At 37.5% G+C, this 25530-nt stretch overlaps 1 protein-coding gene and 1 pseudogene across 3 annotated transcripts in view; both read left to right on the top strand.

The window, feature by feature from the left end:
• The window catches only part of DNAAF9 (dynein axonemal assembly factor 9), a 152846-nt gene that overhangs the window by 34649 nt on the left and 92667 nt on the right, over positions 1-25530 (top strand). For all 3 annotated transcript variants that reach the window (XM_036924633.2, XM_036924631.2, XM_036924632.2), the window contains exons 7-10: positions 3612-3689; positions 8864-8962; positions 12997-13052; positions 16882-17017. In XM_036924633.2, the coding sequence (XP_036780528.1) occupies positions 3612-3689; positions 8864-8962; positions 12997-13052; positions 16882-17017 (369 nt within the window). The remainder of the gene's footprint in view (positions 1-3611; positions 3690-8863; positions 8963-12996; positions 13053-16881; positions 17018-25530) is intronic.
• Positions 22081-24319, top strand: LOC130683870 (ferritin heavy chain-like; annotated as a pseudogene).

Consider the following 25530-nt stretch of genomic DNA (forward strand, 5'->3'; position numbering starts at 1 on the left):
AAGGGGTTAGGAATTTGGAATAACTGCCTCCTGTCTGTCCACCCTAAAAAAACTTCCTGGTAGTTGACAAGCTCTGCTGAGAGCATAAAATTTCCAGTCAGCCTTTGCACTTGAAAATATAAACAGACAATCAAAGATCACCAGACATTTGATTAAATACATATTACTTGAAAGAAAAAGATAAAGATTTTTTAAAAAGATTGAATAAGAGCCGAAGATAATATACAGAGGAAAACTTAAGACCCAACTCTCCTTAGGGGGCCCAGACAGATGTAAGATTTGGCAACAATGGAACAAGTGTTATGCTGTGGTAAATGAGTGTGAGGAAAATAAGAGCTCTGGAAGATTATGACTGACAAACTAAATAGAGGAGTTAGGAGATAAAGTTAGGAAAATCTCTACAAATGTAAAATTTTTAAATCAAGGAGATAGAAAATATATGAGAAAAAAGTTACAGGAAATAAAGAACTGATCCAAGAAATCTGATATCTAACAAGTAGGAGTTCCAGAAAGATAGAGATAACAGGAAGGAGGGAATTAAAAATAAACATGTCCAGTGATAAAAAGAAATAAAAGCTTTTAAACTAAATCACTTAGCCAGTGTGAATGGGAAGAAAAAACCTTAAACTATCTATGCCTTTTTTGAATGGTAAAGATAAAAGAATATTATAAAAAGCTTCCAGGAAGAAAAAAAAAATCACATACAATAAGAGAACAGGAACTAGATTTCTCTCCTTCCAAACAACCAAAATAAAGAAAACAGAAAATATCAAGCAAAATGTATGAAGCAAGGGTTTTCAAGATACGAGACATTAGACAGCGAGGAATATTGATTCCCTGAGAAACAGAAATAAGGTGAGCCCCATGATTTTACTACCTTGAGAAGAGTTCGAGGCTGTGGTACAGGGAGGGGGTACCCAGGTGAATCCCAGTGCATTTCCGAGTTAAAGAGATACAGCTGAGAGTCTGATGACATCAAGGCAGCTAGAGTACTAGAGAGGAAAGAACTGCCCAGAGAGCGAACTCCCAAGATATGCCAAGATTCCCCTACCCTCCCTCAATCCCAACTGTTTAACAAAGTATTGATCAGTGCATTCCCATGTGAGGTAACTGCCAGAGGTGGAAGAAAAAAGAAATCTGAAAGTATTTGAGAATAGTGTGTGATGCATCCTTAGGACTGGGAACTGTACTTGTTCCCACCAGTTAGACTGGGAAAACACACATAATTCACAGAACATTGGATAGGGTTCTCAGGAAGGTTCTGTCTCTGTAGCAGGGAATAGTTAGCTCTAGACTGAGCACAACAATTCATAAAAGCAAGACCTAAAAGGATCAAACTGTTTCTAAGTAACTGCATTATAGAATAAAGCACAGGAATGCTTATAAGGACACAAAAGTATTTTGCACCCAAAAAAAAAATTAACAATGTCTGACATCCAGAGATGATCAGGTTTACCTGTAAGCAGGAAAACATGACTGATAATGAGATACTCAATCAAAAATGACCTAGAACTGCATTACGATTAGCAGACATAATGTAGGGGGTCACATAGGGAGGGCTGTACAACACAGAGAAGACAAGTAGTGATTCTATAGCATCTTACTATGCTGATGGACAGTGGCTGTAATGGGGTATGTGGAGGGGACTTGATGATGGGGGGAGTCTAGTAACCATAATGTTGCTCATGTAATTATAGATTAACGATACCAAATAATAATAATAATAATTATGCACTGAAGAAAAACCACTCAAAAATGATACATACATTTTAAACTTTAATTCACCCTAGAGAATATTCACCTTCTATGTGCAATAAACTATAAAGAAGATGGTATGAAAGGTTAAGATATGGTTCCTTCTCTTGTATACTAACATTTGTGCATTTTATTACATGTACCTCAATAAAATAAAAATAAAAAAGATATGAAAAAAAAATTGACCTAGAACTGACAGAAATGTTAGAATTAACAGACAAGGACATTAAAACAGTTACTCTAGCTGTATTACATATGTTAAAGAAGCTAAAGGAAAATTTGAACATGTTAAACAGAGACAAAAAATATTTTAAAAGACCCAAATTGAACTCCTAGAGATGAAAAATACACTGGATGGGATTAAAGCAGATAAAAACTGCAAAAGAAAAGATTAGTGAATTTGAAGCCATATCTGTAGAAACTAAGATGAAGCACAGAGAGAATAAAAAATCCAAAAAAATGGAAAGTGCATCAGTGAGTGAGCTGTCAGGCATGAGAACAGAATTAAGACATTTTAAAACTCAAAAAATGTTTGCTTCCCATTAATCCTTTCTTAGAAAGCTATTGGAGGATGTGCTCCATTAAACAAGTGAGTTAACCAAGAAAGAGGAGGCAAGTAAACTGTGGAACCATATCAATCATCTGAGAGCTTCAGGATGATAGCAAAGAAAAGTCTAAAAGTCAGAGTTGTAGCTGTGCAGCAAGCTTACCTAACAGCCAGACCAGAATGAAGCAAGAAGACAAAGAATTGATAAATTATCTGATATGTTTAAGTTAATCGTTCTCAATCCAGATGATTATGCTGCCACCTCCCCAACCCAAAGGCATTTGTCCATGTTTGGAAATACTTTTGGATTGCATGGACAATGGGCAAAATGGGGGAATTTATAAGCATCTAATGAGTAGAGGTCAGGGATATTGCTAAGCCTCCTAAAATGCACAGGGCAGTCCCTCACAGCAAAGAAATATCTAACCCAAAATGACAATAGTTGTTGCCTTTGAGAAACCCAAGTGTAAGCCTACTAGAAAACTGGGTGGGGCAGCTAGAAAAAACGTTAGGATGATTTTTTAAAATTACATGAGTGAAAAAATGAAGTTGTTAGTAGCTGTAGGTAGAATGAACTTTAAGAAAGCAAATAGGAATATGGTATATACTTAGGCTGTAATAAATAATATGTATATATGGTCTTAATATTATAAACAGTAATTACTGGTATAATAAAAGTCATTTTATGATGTTAGATGATGTTAGGGTGTATACATAGAAAAAGTGTGGGAATGGGAATGGATATAGAAGACCTACATTTTTCCGTAAGTCAAGATTTAATTTCTAAATTGATAGGTCAAAAAATAGTGTTATACTCATAGTATATCAAAATATGGAAGTAACTACCAGAACAAAAATATTAAAGACTTCTAAGTGGTTGTCTCTGAGAAATGAGACTAGTGAAATTTTGTGAAAGTTTTGGGGAATTAAACATTTTTTTAATAAGTCCTTAGTACCATTTCATTTTTTTAAAACCACGGACATGTATTATTTAAATTTAAATTTTATTTCAAACAAAGGCAAATTGTGTGTGTGTATGTGTGTGTGTGTGTGTGTGTGTGTGTGTATAAATAAATATATGTGCCCTTCATTCAGGATATCAAGATGTACGAAAGGTTCTGAAAAGATTGTTTCCTGAATGGGACAGCATTTATTCATATGTATAGGTTCAAATATAATTGATAAAAATTTTATTTATTATTCTAATTACTGAGTTTTCACCAAGATAGTAATTTCTGAATGTCTGAAAATAATTCTGTCTTAGTGATACTGACTCAGTTATTTCAGTGTTTTTGCCCTTGTTTTGCAGTTGCAGGATGTGAGTTTAAGTCTATGGAATGTCTACAGCAAGATGGATCCTATGTCTCTGGAGAGTTTGCTTTCAGAAGTAAGGAACCATCCTGTTTAACTTATAAATATTACAGCCAGCTCAATTATCCAGTAATGGTATTTAACTTGAAGAAATGCAAGATATATTTTAGTTTGAGTAATTTCTTCTCTGATTGTTGTTTTGAACTCCTCAGAGGTGGAAGGGGGCCTAGAAAAGTGATGCTACCCCTTCCACTCTGAGGAAACCTCACCTGAGACCAGAGCAAGGCCTTCTGCCTGGCTCAGGGTTTAGGTTTTCACCTACAGACATTCTTTATGCTGGTCTTAACTTTAGAAAAACAATACAGAGGGTGTCTTTTTGCATTCTTTCTTTGGCATAAAAAGATAAAAAAAGATGAAGTATGGCTTAAAGGAATCGAGGATTAGAACAAGGGTCAGCAAACTTTTCTGTAAAAAGCTAGATAGTAATACTTTAGGCTTTGTGTGTCCTGTGTCTTTTGGAAATAAACAATGCCATTGTAGCCTGAGAGCAGCTGTGGACAATGCTTAAATGATTGGGTGTGTCTGTGTCCAAGGAAACTTTATTTACAAAAATATGTGTCCATATGTCCTGCCCATAGACCATAATTTGCTGATCCTGGATTAAAGGGTCTGCATTAATTGTACATCTGAACTTTGAAGAAAAATTAAGGTAGGTGAAGCAATTTGCAATAAGGAGCAACAAACAAAACTAAAACTACAGGAATAGTTACTTTCATTAGGCAGCTCAGCAGTGTCTCTCAGTGGTCATGGATAGATATGCACAGGAAAAGAACAGCTTGTAGCCTTTTAATGAATTTAGTTATATCAAAACCCAACAAAAATAACTCAAAAAAAGAAAAACTACAGACCAGTCTCACTTGTAAATGTTAATGCCTGTGTTTTAAGCAAAATATTAGCAACCTAGTATCATGTTAAAAGAATATTCTCTAATGAAATAGAGCTTACTAAAGGTTCAGTATTTAGTTTAATATCAGGAAATCTGATGTAATCACTATAGTGATTTTTCTCCTTTGAACCATTTATGATGCTTCCATAGATGCCTAAAAGGCATTTGATAAAATTGAACATCCATGGTTAAATTTATCCCTTTCTCCATGTTTTGATGAGTGGGAGTTGGGAGGAAAGAAAGAGAAGAACAAGGATGTAGTACAGGGAAATAAAAAAAAAAAAAGAACATCCATTCTGTTTAAACATTTCTAATTAAATATGAATATAAAAGAAAAATAAAACCTGAACTTTTTGTTCTTTGAAAAGACCTAATCATCATCATTCCCATGGCTAGCCTAATTATGGGGAAAAAAATGAAAATGCAAAAATTTACAATATGAAAACACAAGAATGACAAAGAAAGTTTAACCACAGATAAAGAAGATAAGTAATTCAGGAGTTTCTCCAAGTGTCTTGAGACCCAAGCCCTACTAGCATGAAATCTCAGTGTGAGGATGCAACAGGTCACACATGCAGGCTGGGCAAAGCAGTGTAGTTTTGAGAACATTGCAAACATTTCTGCAGTCAGTAGAGAGGAACCACTCAAGAGAGCATCTTTAATTGCACCTGGACCAACAATGTTATCATGCAGCTGAAAGAGTAACAGTGGTAATCACCATGGGTGTGTAATAGGCCCTTTCCTGGTTTCCGACTTCCCATGCATTGGTATTCCTAGGTGATATCATGAGGAAGAGGAAGTGTTACTGGACTTCTCATCTATCCTGAAGAATGAAAGCTTAGAGCCAGATATAATTTACTTAGAAATAATAAATTAATAAGGTATTTCTTATATCAAAATGTGGTTGAGCACATTTATACCCACTACACTATGGAGAGCTCTTTCAAATCAGTAAGAAAAATAACAACAGTGGAGAATTGAGGGACAGCAGAAATTGTTCACAAAATAAGAAATAAAATGACCATAGATTTCCTTTCCTAGTTAGAGATATACAAAGTTGAAAAAGATCATTCCTTTCACCATAACAACCAAAACAATCTGGATAAGCAACAAAATGATAGTTTAAATTGAAAAAAGGAAAACATCAGGAGCTGCAGATGGAAAGAAACTAGAAGAACTCAGTTCCAGAAAAATAGTGCCCTTTGTAGGATGGTGCTCTCATTTCTGGTGGAGGGTGAGGAATCAGGAATAAGAGGAATTCAGCTGACCTTTTGAAAGTTGTGTGAGGATGAGTCAGCACCTTCCTATCAACTCTGTCTCCTAGGTCTTCGTAAGTGCTCAGAGTGTAGTACTCCAAAGGCTAAGAGCTAGGCAGGAAAGCTAAGAACTGTTCGCCTCTTTTCTCTCCTGAGGAAATTAACCACTCAGCCATCTCCTGGATTAGAGCGGAAAAGCTGAGTACAACCCTTTGGAGGCATTCCAGGTTTGTACAGACTGTAAGCAGCTGCCTCTTAAGGCTGAGGACAAGACAGCAGAACAGATCACTCCCTATGAAGGCAGAGCTAAGGGTGCTAGAAAGCAAAGAGAATGTCTTAGCAACCTATAAGGCTGGTAGTCCGCTTGTAATGCAGGGAGAGCTCATCCATGATCCAGAAAGCTAGTGGCTCAGCTGTAAAACACAGAGATTTCAAGAACCTTGCCAGTGCTCTGAGCAAAATCTCTACTGAAGTTCAGACTGTATCCAAAATATTTTATTGATGAACTAAATCAACTCCAAATGTAATAAGACCCAGACCCAGATCAATTATAGATCAAATTGACTAAGATCCCTATGTTAGCCTGACAAAAGAAAGAATGTACCTTTCTAGAGGTAAAAATATCAGTTTTTACTGTTCTTTTATACAGAATGTCTGGCATATGGTTTTAAAAAATTGCAAGACATGAAGCAAGAAAATTTGATCTGTGGTAAAGGAAACAGTCAACGGAAGTCTCCCAGATAGTGGAATTAACCAATGAGGAATTTAAAATAACTAATAAAAATGCTAAAGAATCTGGTAGAAAATGGGACATCATGCAAAAAAGATGAGAAAATTCAACAAGAGACCTGAAGACTATAAAAAGAACCACATGGAAATGCTAGACATGAAAAATACTCTTTACCAGAAATTAAGAATTCATTAGATTGGCTTAACAGCCACCTAAACACAAATGAAGAAGAATTTGCTGAACTTGAAAATAGGTCAATAGTTTCTAAACTGAAGGACAAAGAGGAAAAGAACAAGGGAGTAGAACAGAGCACCCGGTATCTGTCAAACGGTGTCAAATGATTTAACGGTATAATTGGAGTCCTAGGAGGGTAGAGAAAATGGAAACAGGAAGTTTCAGTTGCTAATGTCCAAGAACTTTCCAAATTAATGAAATACATCAATCCACAGATCCATGAAGCTTAGTAAACTCCAAGTAGGATAAAAATTACTTTAAGTATATATAAAAACGACCATAAATTTGTTCAAGGATCTCTTGTGATGAGTCTACAAATGTTCTTAATTACCTTTGAATCCAATAATCAAAAGTAATTAAAATACAATTCCAGTCATTTACTTGTGTCTCTAGAAAATTATTAAAAAGGAAGCAATACAAAACCATATGACTTCTTAAAATCTACTGTATTTTCTTTTGGCTTCACTCACACAGGTACTTCATAATCTCTAAACGTTTCTAAACCCCCCTTTTCCCTCTACTGTCCAGATATTTTTTCTGCATACTTCTATTTCCCCTTTGCCCAGACTTGAATCTTGCAGCCAGAATTGGTGTCTAGGCTTTAATTCCTACAGGGAACTGCTGGCAGCTCTTTGATGTCCAAAGAACCTATAGCTCCATACTTCCTGGTCAGATCCTACAGTGGGAAATGCATACTCCTCTGAGAAATATATTTTTTCTTTTATTAACTACTTTTCCTTCTTTACAGATAAACTGTACCAGTACTCATAGACATACTAATTAAACTACAGTGAGGTGCTAGTTTTCCATCTATTAAAGTGTTAGACATTTTTTAAAGGATAGAAGGAGTGTTGTCAGTTGCCTGAGAGTAAAAGTAAGGCCTTCTATGGAATACATAAATGCCTGTTGGGAGTGAACATTTGGATCCCTAACCAGCAATTTCAATCTAATAATATATCTCAAGAAAATAATTAAAGATGCCAGTGAAGGTTGTTAAGTGAAGCATTGTTTATAAAAACTGAAAAACTGAAGATAAAGTCAATGTCCAACAATAGGAATTTGATTAAATAAATCCAGTCAGTGTGCCATTGTACTGTCATTGAAGATATGTTAGAATTGGATTTGATTTAGAAAGTTGTTTAAAGTATGTTTGTTGGGAAAAGTAAAGCAAAGTATATTTCCAACTTTGTAAAAACAGTTTGTATTTCTGTGTCTTAGATACCTCAGGTGGTAGTCTTAATTGGTTTTATTATTTTCATTTTCTCATTTTTGTTACATTATATAGTTACTTTTAAATATTGAAATTTATCTTCTTTTCCCCTTGGACCAGTCAGTGTCATGCCTTTGGGTTTTTTTGTGGGATTTTTTGCTTATTGGCTTATTAAACAAATGCCATTTTTGAATCCCTGCCATTTCTCAGGTACAGTGCTTACACTAAAGTCACAAAAATAGGTAGACCTTGCCCCCACTTATACTCTTTAATGGGCTTTTAGACCAGTAACTGCTGTAACTGCAGTGGGAGCATAGAGGATAAGGAAAGTAACTGTCTGGAATTGCCCAAGATGGCTTCCCAAAGGAGTTACTTGTGGTGATCAGGAATTTTCCAGACAGCAGAGAAGGTGGTATGAGCATTCTAGGCATGGGGATGGAACCTGTCTGAAAGTCCCAGAATCGTCTCCTTTTGAACATTGAGAGAAGCTGTTCAAACATGGCTGCTTTTCCCTTGCCTTGTCCTTAAGCCAGCCCTTCCTTGGCTTCGGCGTGGTGCTGTGGATATGGATGTTGAGCCACTAGAGAGCAGCCTCTGGCGGGTGCCAGCCTAGGACCAAGAGTTCTGTCTGGCTATTTCACATAGACCTATTTCAAAAGACCACTATACACCAGGTGGTCTTTTATATCTGGCCTGTTTCACTTGGCATAATATTTTTGAGGTTCATCCATGTGATAATATAGCAGTAGTGTGCTATTACCTTTTAAAACAATGTATTTAAATGGTCTGGTATGTTGAGATAAGATACAATTTCATGATTCTGGTTTTTAAAAGTACCTCCTTTACGTATATATGTTTTTTATTTTATTCCTAGGATTTGGTGGCTTTTGAACATCAGTGGACTAGCTTCTTTGCTAATTTTGACACAGAAATTCCTTTCCTGATGGAACTTTCTGAGTCTCAGGCGGGCGAGGTATGTAAGAGAAGGGTCAAAAAGAAAGAAAGAAGAAATTGGCTAATGTATTTATTGTTTCAATTTTTCTTTTTTTAAGAATACCATGCTACCATTCCTAATTTGTTTCAGTTACCAGCTCCTTAAGCTTTGCTGCACACTGTAAAGAAGTTTTTAAACCCTGTGCCAACCTGCCAACCCATTGTATAAGAAGTTGGGTTTTTTATAAGAAGAATACTCATTTTTCTGTGGGGTGATGCCTCTGTCAGCCAGGAATTCCACTGGGCACTAGTTAATAAGCCTGGGACTAATTTGCCACATGTGAGTAGCACACTTCCTCAGTTGAACCTCTAGGAAATGCCAAGCTTTCTTTCCAGGCAAACAATAGTGAAGGTTCAGGCATAAGACTCACTCCATGAGTAAACTAAGATATCTAAACCAAAACCAAGGCACAGGACAGTTCCCAAAACTAGTCAACAGGAAAGATCAGAAGAGCCATCTTGAGCTTGCACTTGAGTCTACATTGGGCTTGTACCATCAGCCAGCCCTCAGTTCTTCTGGGCTCCACTGTGGCGCAGAACAAGCCCTACTCCTGGTCTTTTGAGCTGGAGTTGATCTTTGTACGTATTTTACTTTCACAAGCCCTACTCCTGTCATGCATTTTACTTCTGCATATATGATAAATCCCACAGTGCATTGCTGTTATTTAAACAGTCCATTCTCTTTTTTAATTTTTTAAATTTTGTTTTATCTTTTAAAAAATATTTTTAAAAGATTTAAATAATAAAAAGTCTTATATACTTGCCCCTGTAGTTACTGTTTCTGGTGTTCTTCATTTCTTTGTGTAGATCCAGACTTCCATTTGGTGTAATTTCCTTCTTCCTGAAGGAAATTTTTAAAATATTTTTTTGTGGTGCAAATCTGATGATGAATTCTTCCAGCTTTTGTATGTCTGAAAAACAATATTTCACCTTCATTTTTGAAAGACATTTTTGCCATGTATAGAATTCTGGATTGACAGTTTTTTCCAGTTCTTGAAAGATGTACTGTTTTCTCATTTGCATAATTTCTGATGAGAAGTCTTTCATCTTTATCTTTATTACTCTATACATAACAGGTCTTTTTACCACTAACAACTTTTAATATTTTTTATTACTGGTTTTGAATAATTTAATTATAATGTCTCTTGCTATAATTGTCTTAATATTTCTTTGCTTGGGTTTTATTGAGCTGTGAATTTATAGTTTTCATCATTTTGGAAAGTTTTTGGCTATTATTTGTTAAAATATTTTTTCTGTCTTCCTTTCCTTCAGAGACTCTAATTACCTCTATATTAGGCCACTTGAAGTTGTATCACATCTCATTGATGCTCTTTTCATTTTCTGGATTTTTTCTTCTCTCATTACTATGGTTGTAAGAGGGAAAGATATTCAAAAAAGTATACTCAGTGATGTGTCACTTCTTGTTTCCCCCCCTTCTCTCCACCATTTTCCCACCCACTCCTCTACTAATAGGTAACAAATCTCTTCAATTTCTGTTTTATCTATTCTTTTCCACAAATGAGCAGATACATGTGTCTTTTCTTTTGTCTTTTTTCTTTAATTGAATGGCGGCATACTATTTGTAGTCATTTCCACTTTGCCTTTTTCTCTTCCTATACCCTGAAACTCTGTCTAAGGAAGTTCACTGAGATCTTCCTCATTCTTTGATATAATTCATAGTACTCCATTATGTGGACTTACCTTATGCAACCACTCCCTTAGTATGAATATTTAGGTTGTTTTCAGTATTTTGCCATCATAAATAGTGCCATAGTAAATAACTGTGTGTTTATGTATTCTCATATCAGAGGTTTGTTTACCTAGTAATGGGATTGCTGGGTCAAAAGGTAAGTGCATATCTAGTTGTGTTAGCCATCACCAAATTTCCCTTCAGCAGGGTTTACCAATTTGCATTCCCCCTGCAAACAGTATATGAGAGTGCCTTTTTCACCAGTCTCACCCACAGAATGTGTTGTCATACTTTTTAATTTTTGATAGTCTCATAGATGAAAACTGGTGTCTTGGTATTATTTAATTTCTGTTTTTTAAATTATGAGATAACTGAACATTTTTTCATGTTGAAGTTCATTTAAAATTTTATTTTCATGTCTTTTTCTTATTTTAATATTGGTACAATATTATTAATTGAACTATAGAGCATAGGTTTTAGGTCTTTTGTCCTTTAGTTTTAAGAGCTCTTTATATACTTAGGCTATTATCTTTTTGTCTGTGGTATACATTCTGAATATTTCTACTGTGTTTGTCAGGTTTTTTTTTTTTACCATGCAAACTTCTTTTTATCTTTATGTAAATTTATCAACATTTCTTTTATTGCCTCTGAAGTAAGTCATTGTATAGGGAAAGTATATAAGATTAAAGAGAAACTTACCCTTTTGGTACTTGTATGGTTTAATTTTTTAATTTTGGATTCCCGATTCGTTTGAGGTCTTTTTGTGTGTCTGATATGAGACAGAGATATAAATTTATCTTTTTTACCCAAATAACTACCCAATTAGAATCCCAGCTATGAGTTTACTAGCTCTGTGAACTGGCACAAGTTAGTTAACTTTTGTGTCTTAGCCAACTCATTTGTAGAACGTGGATAATGATAGAACCACATAGGTTGTTACTAGGATTACTTGAGATAATACATATAAGTGCCTATGGCACTTCACATGGTAAACACTCAGTAAATTTTAGCTAGTATCATTTTAATAAACAGTTTTTACAAATCAGGAAGATAAACACCAGAACTCTGATTGCTAAACATCCAGAAGATATAAATATAGTTATTTACCAAAGGGAAGTCCAAATGGCCACTAAACATACCTAAAATATGCTACTTCATAAAAATCAAAGGGATATAAGATAAAACAAAAGTGAGGTACCATTTTTCATTTGCAAACTTGGCAGATACATCCTTAAATGGACATTTAATGGAAAGTGTTTATGATAAACTGAGATAGTACACTCATATATTAGAAGTGAAAGAGTACATTGATAAAACTTCTTTGAAAAACAATTTGGCAATGCAGTTCTGCCTTTTAACCCCTCTAGTTTAATTTCCAGATCTGCCTTAAGGAAATAATCAGAGCTACAGATAAAATTTATGAAAACTTGTTGATTACAGTATTATTTGTGATAGAGGAGAGTAGCAATATAAATTTCCAAGAATAGAGAACTATTTAATGAACTTCGCTGCAATCATATGTATTCTATGGGTGTACCATAGAAAAAACATTTGAAGAAAATGTACCAGAACGTTTAACAGTTCTTAGAGATTGTATGTAGTTTTTATTGTATTCTAAAATAAACATATATTACATATATAATCAGGAAAAACAGTAGATGTTGCTTAAAATTAAAGTATTATTAAATTATCTTTTGAAATTATCTTTTGAAAATTTTGAACCCTTTTGGCATAGACCCTGTCTATCAATTTTTGGTTAGTGTTTGTCCAAGCACTGTGCATAACAAAGGTGAGAAATACTTCTGTGGTTTCCTGGGAAACTTCTGTCAGTGTACTTCTAAGTTCTTTGGATTCTTTCTGGTTGCTGATTTTTAATTAGTATATTAGAATAATATGTATTCCTTTATTGGAAATGTAGAAAAAAAATGTTTAATACAAGAAAATATTCCCACATGGTTAGTGACTTGTACCATAGATGGTGGTTGGTCCATTTTCCTTTTAGTAGTTTAAACTCTATAAAATTTGACAAGAATTTCTTTTCCCACCTTTCTTTTCTACTAGATAAGTCCTTCCATGTTCTTATAATAATCTGTAAATATACATATCTCTCTCACTCTCACTCACTTTCACTCTCTTGAACACACACACACACACTCTCTCTCTCTCTCTCTGTCTCTCTCTCTCTATATATATACATACATACCTACACATTTACATATATATATATATATATATATATATATATATATATATAAATGAGGGTTTCTGTGATTGGTTTATAAAATTGTGGATCTTAATATATACAATGTTGGCTTCATTTTTAGCCATTCAGAAGTTACTTCAGTCATGGCATGATCTCCAGCCACATAACTGAAAACAGGTAAAGTTCTTAGGGGGAAAAGCTGAATGGTAATAGAGAAAATACTGTGGACAAGGTACATGGATGTGGGGGAGCATCTAAGTCAAGAAGCTAGACTCAGGAAAATATGGGTGGGCTTCAGTCATCACAGGGTAAGACATCCATACTCTGTAAAATTTACTGTTTCACTGCTTTTATATTTTTGTATTTTTAAATACAGCTTTATAGTAAACTAACTTTTAAACCTTTTGGTTGCTGAAATCTAAACAAGGGAATTTTTTATTCCATCCCTAGGCCAGGAAAGTGAGAGGAAGCAGTGTGTCCAAGGGCTGGGCAGGGATCAACAGTGGTGGCTTGTGGGAAGTAAAAAGGTTGGGGCATAAAGATTCAGCCCCAGGAAGAGGGAACAGTGAGGTTTGCTACATTTGTGCCTCCTCACGTCGTGTTGATCAGGAGGGCCCAGCAGGGGAGAGTTCCTCTTGTAGCCAGATGAGAAGAGATACTTCGTCTCTCTTCCCCAGTCCCAGTCCCTTCTGACCCGGAGACAAACTACCGTGTCTGGGACTCAGAATCATCTTTTTCTGCCCAAAGTGTTACTCAGCTTAAATTAAACTTAAGAAGATAAATCAGTCATGTTTACTTGTAAGAACACTTGTTTGCCTGAAGCTTAATGAGTATTTTTTAGAAGTAATGAAAAGAAATGCAAAGGATTTTCCACATACACACACTAAAGGCAATTTAAGGAAAGGATTGGGGGGTAAAGGAAACTATCTTAGTCTCTTTTAGTTGCTGTGACAAAAATCCGTAAACTGAGTGGCTTGTAAATAAAAACATTTATTTCTCACAGTTCTGGAGGCTGGGAATCCAAGATCATAGTGCTGCTAGATTCTGGGTCTGGTGAGGGCCTGCTTCCTCATAGATGGCTGTTACTTTGTTGTCCAGCAGCTGCATCTGGGGAGGTCTCTCCCTGTGCACTAGGTGAAACCTCAGCCTGGACGGGGGAGGGTTCTTGGCTCTGATCAAGAATTCTTGAACAGGTTGGATGAGTATAGGTTAGAAAGGAATTCATTAAAGCGAGAGTAGCATGAAATGGCAGCAGCTGTCAAGGCAGTAGAGAGCAAGGGGGACTAGAGGGAGGAAAGGGAAGTTCATTGAACTCCTGCTCGGCATAGGCAGATCCCTTGCCAATTCCTGAAGCCAGAGTCACCTGGCATCTAGTGTCCACTTGATCTGCAGGGCATGGGAGCTAAGCCCCTACCACCCCAGGATTTGGGGGAGCCACAGAGTACTGGATGGAGTGAGATTATGTTCTGAGAACTTCCCAAAGGCAAATAAAGGAGATTTTTGGGCAGGCTACTAAAGGGCATGATTGTATAGCTGCAATATCATCCAGGTCATCCAGGCATCAGGAACTTACAAGCCCAAATCAGAGATCTTAGTAGCCCTTCCCTATTTGTCTGGAGGAGAACAGGGGGGAGAGAAGACTAGTGCTTAAGTCAAGAAAATTGAATGAAATAGTGAAGTAATAAAGACACCACTGGAAGAGTACAGAGACAAAATTCAATTAAGTTGAGCAGCAAGAAGTCCTTAAGGCAAAGTACACATTCAAAGAAAGGAGCACGGGCAGCCTCAGAGAGGAGGTGCACTTAAAAGGCTTAGGATTCGTGTCTTCTAACGATTTCAAGAATGGGGTAAAGGGCCTGGGGAACATAGGCTTGACATGTGGTCTCATGGTGTCTATCTCCAGTGAGAGGCATTATGTTATCATCCATAGTCCTCTACATATTCCGTAAGATAAACTTGAGGAATTTATTTATCTGCTCTTCTCCAAGATAATGGTTACCCTCAAGCAGTGGGAACATTCCATTTAGGACTGCTTGCTCTGCCTTAAGACAGGGTCAGTTGTTGGCTAATCACCATAAAGTATGTTAGGAATATTACCTCCTAACTCCCTGGCTTTTAAAATGGAATCTTAGCTTTAAGATGGAGTCCTTCCTGTTCTTACTATACTATTTATATCTTAGCATTTTTCATCATAAGCAGGAAAAATTAATCATGATGCTTGTCCCATGTCCCTGCTCTACCTCAATTTCAATATAACTTCACATGGCAGAAGTGGGGAGGGATCTCTCTGGAGTCCTTTCATGAGGGAATCACCCTTATGTCCCCAATCACCACCCAAAGCCCTATTTCCTAATACCATCACTTTGGGGGTTAGAATTTTAACATGGATTTTGTGGGGACACAACATTCAGTCCCTAGCAGAAGGTATCTTTTAAAAATATCCTTTAGTCTTTGTTGAGAACATATGACATGCTAAACAAAGATACATGGTTAAAAAAATAAACCAGAGGCTGAGTATATAGTACAACAGGGAAATAAGGCATTAATCAAGCAACTTCACTAAAGAAAAATAATTACAAATTGATTGGTGCTATGAAGGAAAAAAGAACATTGTACTGTGAAGACCAAACTGAAAGGCATGACCTCCTCTGAGGGAATATTTGAATGATGAGTAAAGATAATTAAGAAAAGGGAGAAAGCAACAGTCCCGAGATGAGTACACAGGGAACATAAATTGAACTTGGCTGTAGATGGGAGTTGGGGGAGAGGGACCTTGCATGGAGCTGAAGAAGTTGGCCAGGCCAGACTGTGCAAGTCTTTGTTTGCCATATGAAAGGTTTTGGCCTTTCTCCTGAAAACAGCATAAAGGCTTTAAAGGCTTCGCATATTTGATTGTCTCTGCACTGTAGAGAATAGAAAATAGAAGAGCAAGAGTGAAAGCAGGGAAACCACAAGGAAACATTGCCATTGTTCAGGGAAGAAATGATAGCAGCGTGGACTAGGCTAGTGACCATGTGGGTGGAGGGAACGGACAAATAGGAGTGAAATTTGGGTGGCTGGTTAGATTTAGAGAGTGAGGGAGCTGAGAAGTCAAGGAGGCGTCTCAGGTCTGGTTTAGTCCCTGGATGGTTGGTGATACCATATATTTATTGGAAGAACTTGGAGGGGAACAGGTTTAAGGGATAGATCACGGGAGGGGAGAGTAGTGAATAGGCAGATGAAAGTAAAACCCTACGACTCTTCAGAGGCCAGGTAGGGAGAAGCCTCCAGGCCCAGTGAGACTGAGAAGCAACAGCTCTTGCAGGGGGAGGGTGTCAGGTGCTTCTGAGAGACCAAGGAAGGGCGGGCCAAAGACTGCCCGTTGGATTTGCTGAATGTATGCTACATGAAAGGCACTTGGTTTTGCAAGAGCAGTTTGAGTGAAATGACTTAGGGAGAGGGGCCAATTGAAGCAGGCTGAGGAGTGAGCAGAAATAAAAACAAAAAAGTAAAAAGACAAGTCCAGTCAAGAAAGGAGAGGGAAAGGGGAACAGTTGCAGAGGCCGGTAGATGTGGTGAGAACATTTGCAACCCGACTGCCCTCCTTGCCTCACGAAAACTAGTCAGGAGTGGTAATGGCTATGTTGTCTGTCTGCAGTCTGAGTATCACAACTGTTGTCTTCCTTTAAAATTTATGTTTCTATAAAGATGGTATTGTATAAAACTGCAGTTGCTCCGTCTTTGCATCATGGGCAACAAACTTATGAAATGTTCTCCTTAACAAGCTGAAAATATAAACCTGACATGGGTTTAGTTATGTCCCTAAATGATGATCCCTATGGGTCAGTAAGAGAAGTCAGAGACATCTGGCATCCCTTCCCAGTAGGCAAAGAGCATTAGGTGGACTATACTGATCACTTTGTTCAGACTGCAGGATGCCATCAGAAAAGCCCAAGAACTCCCTCACTGGGAAGCTGCCCTGTCCAGGAATCTCTTTTCTAATCACGTTTTTGCTTTGCCACTCTAGCCCTAATAGGCAGCCATTTGTTCTCTTTGGTAATCACTCCACACGAGAAAACATGAATGCTGGGAATTTTAACTTCCCTTCTGAAGGGCACCTGGTACGCAACACTGGTCCCAATGGGAGCTTTGCAAAACACATGGTAAGTGATTTGACTGGTGCTTTACCATCAGTTAGTGTATTGATTTAACTTAGAATTTGAAATTGTTTTGGAGTAAAGAGAAATGATTGGAAAGTGAATGTATTTTTATGTAGTAGGTATGATTTGAAAACATATTTTTAACTTTTAAATATTTGAAAGAAAAAGGTTAAAAAATACTTTCACAAACCAAACTCTTCAAGTTATCAGAGTATTATTGTCAGTAGAATAAGAATTTTAAATTAACTTGAAAATACAGTCATTCCAAATCTAAGTTTGCTGTGTCTTGAATGTTACATTTTTAGAGCACCAACCTTAAGGATCACTGTTCTTTTATTGAAGGTGCCAGGGGGAAGATCTTTGCATTTGATGGTAGATTATCTGCTACATTCTTGTAAGGGAAATGTTAGACTGAAATATAAGACTCTAAAAATTTTAAGAGTCTATGGAATTATAATTATTTTCAAAACATTTTGACAATCAGGAAAGCTGGGGATATAGATACTATTATTTTGTGGTTTGGATCTGGAGAACACGAGACCCAAGTCTCTCTAGACTGAGACTCCAAATCTGCCTCTAAGCCAATTGGGGATAAAAGGCTACTTGAATGGACATGCTGTCAGCATCTTGCTGTCCTGAAAAGAGAGGGCTCAGGCCCAATTTTAACCCCCCAGAGCACTTTTGGAATACATAGATAATACTAAATGGCATAGGCTTCTCTGTGTAATCTTACTTGTTGACCATACATATTAAATCAGAATTAAAGGAGACAATCTGATTGTTGTGCTTCTGGAAAGATGGAGTAGGCATCCTTTTCCCTATTTCTCCCACAGAGTACAACTAAAACCCTGCACATTATATAGAAAGACTGAAAGATAGAAGACATACTAGCTATGGACCTCAGAACCAAAGGAACAAAATGACATCGAGTTTTCTGGGATTTCTTCTTTTCTTTTTCCAAGAACATTTAAAATATGGTAGAATCTTTGCTATAGTTTTATTATTATTATTAAGGTATCATTGATATACACTCTTAGAAAGTTTTCACATGAAAAACAATGTGGTTACTACATTCACTCATATTATCAAGTTCCCTCCACACCCCATTGCAGTCACTGTCCATCAGTGTAGTAAGGTGCCACAGAGTCACTACTTGCCTTCTCTGTGCTGCACTGTCTTCTGGGGTTTCTTCTTGCCTATATATCCCAGACGGGATACTAGAGAAGCTGGACAACCTGAAAATGCCAACAGGCACAGACATAAAAAGCCACAGAAAAGCCTGCTTTTTCTGTCAAAGGACCAGGAAGGGGGTAACCTAGCAAGACTGAAAATTTTTAGATAGCATCAGAGAACTCCCGCCACACCAGAAAAAACTGCATCTCCACCCCTACACCTGCCAACAAGGGCTGAGTTTTGAGAGCCTAGGTGTCCACGCTTGTTGGGCTAATGGGGTGCCATTCCCTCACACCCACCCATGTCAAGATAGTGTCAGAGAAGGCCCAGTGAGGGGCTACAACCCATCACCATCAGATAGTCATAATCCCTCCCCCTCCACAGCATCAGTGGAGATAATAAGAAAGCCTGGACTTCTACCCCTACCCAACATGATGAGGTGTCCCTCCTTGGAGTAGTATCACCGGAGGCCAGTGGAGAGTGAGGACTTTAACCACCAGTCAGCGATAACAAGGCCACCCTTTACCCATGCTGTCTGTCACACCTGGTTGGTGTCAGCAGAGGCATACTGGGGAACCTGAACTCCCACACACATTTCACATTCATACATTCGCACTCACACACATACTCACCCCAGGTGTTGATGAAATCTTAATGGAAAACCTGGATTCTCCTGTGGCAGTAATACAGCAGCAGACTTTATTGAAACACTATCAGAAGAGGTCTACTAGGACACAAGATTTAAATAAGATCCAAAGAAGACTTCTGATTTCAACTCTAACATGTAAAGAGTTTGGAAGCTATCCCACCCATCCTTAAAAAAGCTAAAAAACTGGAAACCAACAATGAGTTGTTGGACTCATCAGAGAATTGAAGCCTCAAGGCAGATCACCACTCTGAAATCTGTAAAGCTAGGTGAATCCAGAGAGTCATAGCTAATATCTGCTTACCTGGAGCAGAAGCCACAGTTAAATAAGTCTGATGAATTCCTGGAGTCTGAATATGGACTAGGGTGGGAGTGAGAAACTCCTGGTCGACACTGTCCCCACACATCTGTGGGTTTAACTTCCAAGAACCACATCAGGTTCTCATGGTGAAAAGCCAAGAAAAATCCCCTCATGACTGTCAAGGGAAGGAGAATAGTAACCATTTTGAAATATTACAAAGGCCTTCATAATAAAGACCTACTCTCCATGAGAAGGATTTTACCCAAGCCTTACCTTATCTGGGAGAAAAACCTTTACCTGACTTAGCAGCACACTCTAGCCTTCCTATCACCTAAGGGAGTGGGGGGGAAAAGCTAAGAAATACTCATGTGGGTCATAGCCAGGGATACAGGCCCACTGAGAGTCTAACATTTAGTTGTAAGATTGTAGAACATTCCCCCCCCCATTACCTTACCACCCCAGCAGCAGGTCTCCAATATAATAAGAGAGGATTACTGCTAAAAAAGCTTCAAGGTACAGACAATCTAAGAAAGAGTTCTTAGAGAAAGCCAAAGACAACAGGGGACAAATACAAAGACATTAGAGGAATTTGAAGCCCCTGGCACCTGCAGCTACGGAAAGCATTAAACACATCCCAACTCCCTGCCAGATTAACATAAACCTCACATGAAAGCCTGTTTATTTCGGTTCCTAATACCTGATACATCATGTCTGGCTTTCAACAAAAATTGTAAGGCATACTAAAAAACAAACAAAAAAAAGTTTGAAGACACAACACAACCATCAGAACTAGACTCAGATATGACTCATATTGGGATCTTCAAACAGTGAATTTAATAATTATGATTAATATGTTACAAGCTCTAATGGAAGAAATAGACAACGTGTAAGAACAGATGGATAGTTGTAAGCACAGAGGTGGAAACTCTTAAAAAAAAAAAAAAAGAATCCAAAGGAAATCCTTGAAGTCAAAAATGAAGAGAACATCTTAAAAACAGACAGTTTCAAAGAATGAAACATGCATAATGGAAATACCAGAAGGAGAAGAAAGAGCGAAAGGAACACAAGAAATATCTGAAGTAATAATAGCTGATAATTTTCCAAAATTAATGACAGACACAAACCACAGATGTAGGAATCTCAGAGAACACTAAGCTGAATAAACACTTAAATATCTATGTCAAGGCCTATCATATTCAAGTTTCAGAAGACCAAAGCCAAAGAGAAGATCTTGAAAGAAGCCAGAGGAAAAAACACCTTACCTGTAAGGGAGCAAGAATAAAAATTACAGTGGACTTCTTATCAAAAACCCTGCAAACAATAAGAGTGGAATCATATATTTAAAGTGTTGAAAAAATAAAACCCCCATCAACCTGAATTCTATATCCAGCAAAATTAGCATTCAAAACAAAAGGGGAGAAACTAAGGAAGAAAATAAAGACTTCCTCAGACAAACAAAAAACAGAGAATTCCTCACCAACAGACCTGTCCTGAAAGAAATGTTAAAATAAGTTCCTCAAGCATTAAAAAAAATATGTAGATCAGAAACTTGGATCTGCATAAAGAAAGGAAGAGCATGAAAGCGAAATAAAAGAAGGTAAATAATAGTCTTTCATTTTATTTTTAATTTATTTAAAAGATAACTTTTACTAATTGTGACAATGTATTAGGTGATTATAACATGAATAAGTGAAATGAATGACAGCAATTTCATAAGGGATGAGAGGGAAGAGAAGGTATTCTTTTAATACAAGGTACCCACAGTATGCATGAAGTGATACTGTATAATTTAGAAGTGGATTTATATTAGTTATAAATGTATATTGCAAATTCTAGGGAAACTACTAAATACCTGTGTTTCAGTTAAAAAATCACTACAGATCTAAAACTGAATGAGGAAAGACAGTCATACGCCAACACTGAGGTAACACAGATGCGAGAATTAAGTGACAGGAACTTAGAGCAGCCATAATGAAATGCTTCATTGAACAGTTACAAAAACCCTGAAATAAATGTGAAAATTGTGAGTTTCAGCCAAGAAATAGATAGTAAGAACTATCATACGGAAATTTTAGAACTAAAGATACAATAATCAAAATTTTAAATTTAATGAATGGACTCAACAACAAAATGGAAAAGAGAGAGTAAAGAAATCAGAGAACTTAAAGATAGAACAATAGAAATTACCCAATCTGAACAACAGAAAAATGGACTGAAAAAATTGAACAGAGCCTCAGAGTTCCGTGGGACTATCTGCTTGGGAACTTCTTGAGAAGATGTGATCAGCAGTTGACCTGTGAGTAGACCCAAGCAATCGGAGTCTCCTCACCCCCTCCTCTCCCCTTAGAATGTGGGTTTTGCCAGTCTTCCCCAAACCCACAGGCTGCCTCAGAGACATAGCCTTGAGATAGTGAAGAGGTGTTGAGACCATCTGAACAGTATATGTGATCCAACCAGTTAAGGCCTCTGTATAACTTTTTAAGAGTTTGGTGGGCAGATGCGGATATCTAGTTCTCTTGCAGCTGCCCAAGACAAGCTTCTTATGTACACGTTTATTTATGTAAGCTTGCTTATTAAACTTGCCACCTACCAATGTGGAGTGTCTGCCTCTTTCTTTAGTCTCTCCCTGTCCATCACTTATGGGGGACAATTTCGTGTTACACCTGGGAAGCTCCCAAAGACCCTGTACCAACACTATCAGGAAAGATCTTAACATTCCTGTTAATTGGGATATCAGGAAAAAAGAAAGAGGATGGGGCTGAAAAAATATTTTTTAAAAAAGGCTGAAAATTTCCCAAGTTTGGCAAAAAGCAAACAAATAAATAACCCATGAGCTGAGTCTTCACCCAGAGTTGCCACAGATTCCTGCATCAGCAGTGCCTGGATGGAACCCAGTGCTAGTCTCCCAAGCCAGCCCTCTACCACCTCTTCACAGTGCCCTCAGATCACCCCCTAGGCCCCCCCAACTCCAGTGCTACGCAGCCTCCACCTCTGCCTGTCCTCAGCCAGCTGCCATGACGACCGCATCCCCCGAGCAGGTGCTCCAGAACAACCACCGGGATGCGGGGGCTACTACCAACCACCTCAACCTGGACCTTGGTCCTCCTACATCTATCTACCTGTCCATGTCTTACTACTTTGACTATGATGATATGGCTTTGAAGAACTTTGCCAAATATTTCCTTCACCAATCTCAGGAGAGTGAACATGCAGAGAAACTGATGAACCTGTAGAACCAGTGAGGGGGTTGAATGTTCATTCAGGATATGAAGAAACCAGACCATGACAAGTGGGAGAATAGGCTGAATGCAATGGAATGTGCATTACATTTGGAAAAAAGCATGAAAACAGTCATTATTGGAACTACACAAACTGTCCACTGATAAAAATGACCCTCATTTTTGTGACCTCATTGAGACTCATTGCCTAAATGAGCAGGTGAAATCTGTCAAAGAATTGGGTGACCACATAACCAACTTAGCAAGACAGGGGTCCCCAAATCTGGGATGGCAGAGTATCTCTTTGAAAAGCACACTCTGGGAGACAGTGATAACAAGAGCTAAACCTTAGCCTGGCTTCCCAGAGCCAGAGGTGACTTCCCTGGTCACCAGGGTAGTGCGTGCATGCTGGGTTTACCTGTACTTTTTCTGTCAGTTGTACCAAAGCATCTATATAAGTCCTTTCATTTGTACCATTCCTTCAAATTAAAAAATTTGGTACCCAGTTAAAAAAACAAAAAGAAAAACATGAGCCTATAAATTCTAGAAGCCTAAGAATTCCAAAGTTCTTTGGATTAAACATAAAGATATCCACATCAGTACACATCAGGTTCAAACTTCTGAAAAGTACAGAAGTATAGACAAAGGAAAAATTTTGAAAGCAGCAGAAACACCTTACCCATAGGGGAAAAAGTGATCCTGATGAAAGTACATTTCTCTTCAGAAACCATGAAAAACAAGGAAGTCGCACATTTTTCAAGTGCTAAAAAAAGAACTGTCACCTAGAAATCTGTATCCAGCAAAAATCTCTTTCAGGAATGAAGGGGGCATCAGATGAAGGAAAAAAAGAATTTGTTGCCAGCAAACCTACCTTTAAGAAGGGCTAAAGGAAGTTTGGTTCAAACAGAGGAAATGATAAAATGAGGAATTTTGGAACATTAAGAAAGACAGTAGAACACTGATAAAACCAGTACACCACTAAACTGTCGGCTTTAAAATAGTGAATTTTACCTCACGATAATTGAGAAAAAAACCCAACCTTAGTGCACATCTACATTGTGGACAGCATATCCAGTTTCTGTTCTTAGATCTGTATTACTCCAAAGCCAGAGGGCTTTCACCCATTAATTCAGTAAACCTTATTAAGTGTCTGCTACACAATAGTCAGCCATGCTCAGTGTAGGGCATGTACAGTCGTGGTCTTTGCTATTACAAATCTCACAGACTGGCAGAAGAGTCAGTGAGGATGGTGCTCTGAAGTGTCTGGAGCAATAATTTAGTCATCTATTTATTACACATCTACTAGAATGGTAAAAATCCACAATACTGACAGTAACAAATGCTGGAGAGAATGTAGAACAACAGGGGCTCTCATTCATTTCTGGTGAGAATGAAAAATGTTACAGCCACTTTGGAAGACAGTTTGGCAGTTTCTTGCAAAACTAAACATACTCTTAGCACATGATCTGTTAATCTTGTTCCTTGGTATTTAACCCAAGTGAGTTGAAAACTTATATCTACACAAAAACCTACACAAGGAATTTTTTGTAACAGCTTTATTCATAATTGCCAAAACTTGGAAGCAACCAAGATGTGCTTTATTAGGTAAATGGATAAACTGTGGTACATCCATATGATGGAATATTTCACAGTGATAAAAAGAAAAGAGCTGTCAAGCCACAAAAAGACATGGAGGAACCCTAAGAATGCAGCAGCCCAGTTTGAAAAAGACAGATGCACCCCTATGTTTATAGCAGCACTGTTTACAATAGCCAAGAAATGGAAGCAACCTAAGTATCCATCAGTAGATGACTGGATAAAGAAGATGTGGTACATATACACAATGGAATATTATTTGGCTGAAGTGTCTGGAGCAATAATTTAGTCATCTATTTATTACACATCTATTAGAATGGTAAAAATCCACAATACTGACAGTAACAAATGCTGGAGAAAATGTAGAACAACAGGGGCTCTCATTCATTTCTGGGGAGATATGAATGATGTTACATATCTCATTCTCACCATGAAATGCTACAGCCACTTTGGAAGAGAGTTTGGCAGTTTCTTGCAAAACTAAACATACTCTTAGCACATGATTTGTTAATCTTGTTCCTTGGTATTTACACAAGTGAGTTGAAAACTTATATCTACACAAAAACCTACATAAGAAGAAGACAAATCCTATCATTTGCAACAACATGGATGGAGCTAGAGGGTATTATGCTCAGTGAAATAAGCCAGGCGGAGAGAGACAAGTACCAAATGATTTCACTCATATGTGGAGTATAAGAAAGAAGAAAAACTGAAGGAACAAAACAGCAGCAGAATCACAGAACCCAAGAATGGACTAACAGTTACCAAAGGGAAAGAGACTGAGATGGGTGGGTGGGAAGGGAGGAATAAGGGCGGGAAAAAGAAAGGGGGTATTATGATTAGCATGTGTAGTGGAGGGGGGGCACGGGGAGGGCTGTGCAACACAGAGAAGACGAGTAGGGATTCTGCAGCATCTTACTACGCTGATGGACAGTGACTGTAATGAGGTTTGTGGGGGGATCTTGGTGAAGGGGGGAGCCTAGTAAACATAATGTTCTTCATGTAATTGTAGATTATTGATACCAAAATAAAATAAAAATAAAAATAAAAAAGACATGGAGGAACCTAAAGTGCACATTGCTCAGTGAAAGAAGCCAACTTGAAAAGGCAACATACTGCATGGTTCCAGTTACATGACGTTCTGGAAAAGGCACAGCAGTGTAGACAGGTAGAAGTTTTTATAAGTGGTTGCCAGGAATTGAGGAGGGAAGGAGAATAGGTGGAGCAGAAGGGATTTTTAGGGCAGTGAAACTATTCTGTATCATATAGTCATGATGGACATGTGTCATTATACATTTGCCAAAGCCCATAAAATGTGCACGAGGAGTGAGTCCTAATGTAAACAATGGACTTTAGTTAATAATAATGGATTAATATTGTCTCATCAATGTAACAGTATTATAAGACATAAATAATAGGGGGGTTAGGAGATATGAGAACTCTGTACTTTTGATCAATCTATCTGTAAACCTAAAATTGCTAAAATAGTCTATTAAATAGTCTATAAATAATAAACCAAAAAAAATAGTCTATAAATAAAAAACATTAAGCAGGTTCTTTACATAACTTTTGTAATAATTGG

This window comes from Manis pentadactyla, chromosome 5, assembly GCF_030020395.1.
Source record: "Manis pentadactyla isolate mManPen7 chromosome 5, mManPen7.hap1, whole genome shotgun sequence".
Lineage (NCBI taxonomy): Eukaryota > Metazoa > Chordata > Mammalia > Pholidota > Manidae > Manis > Manis pentadactyla.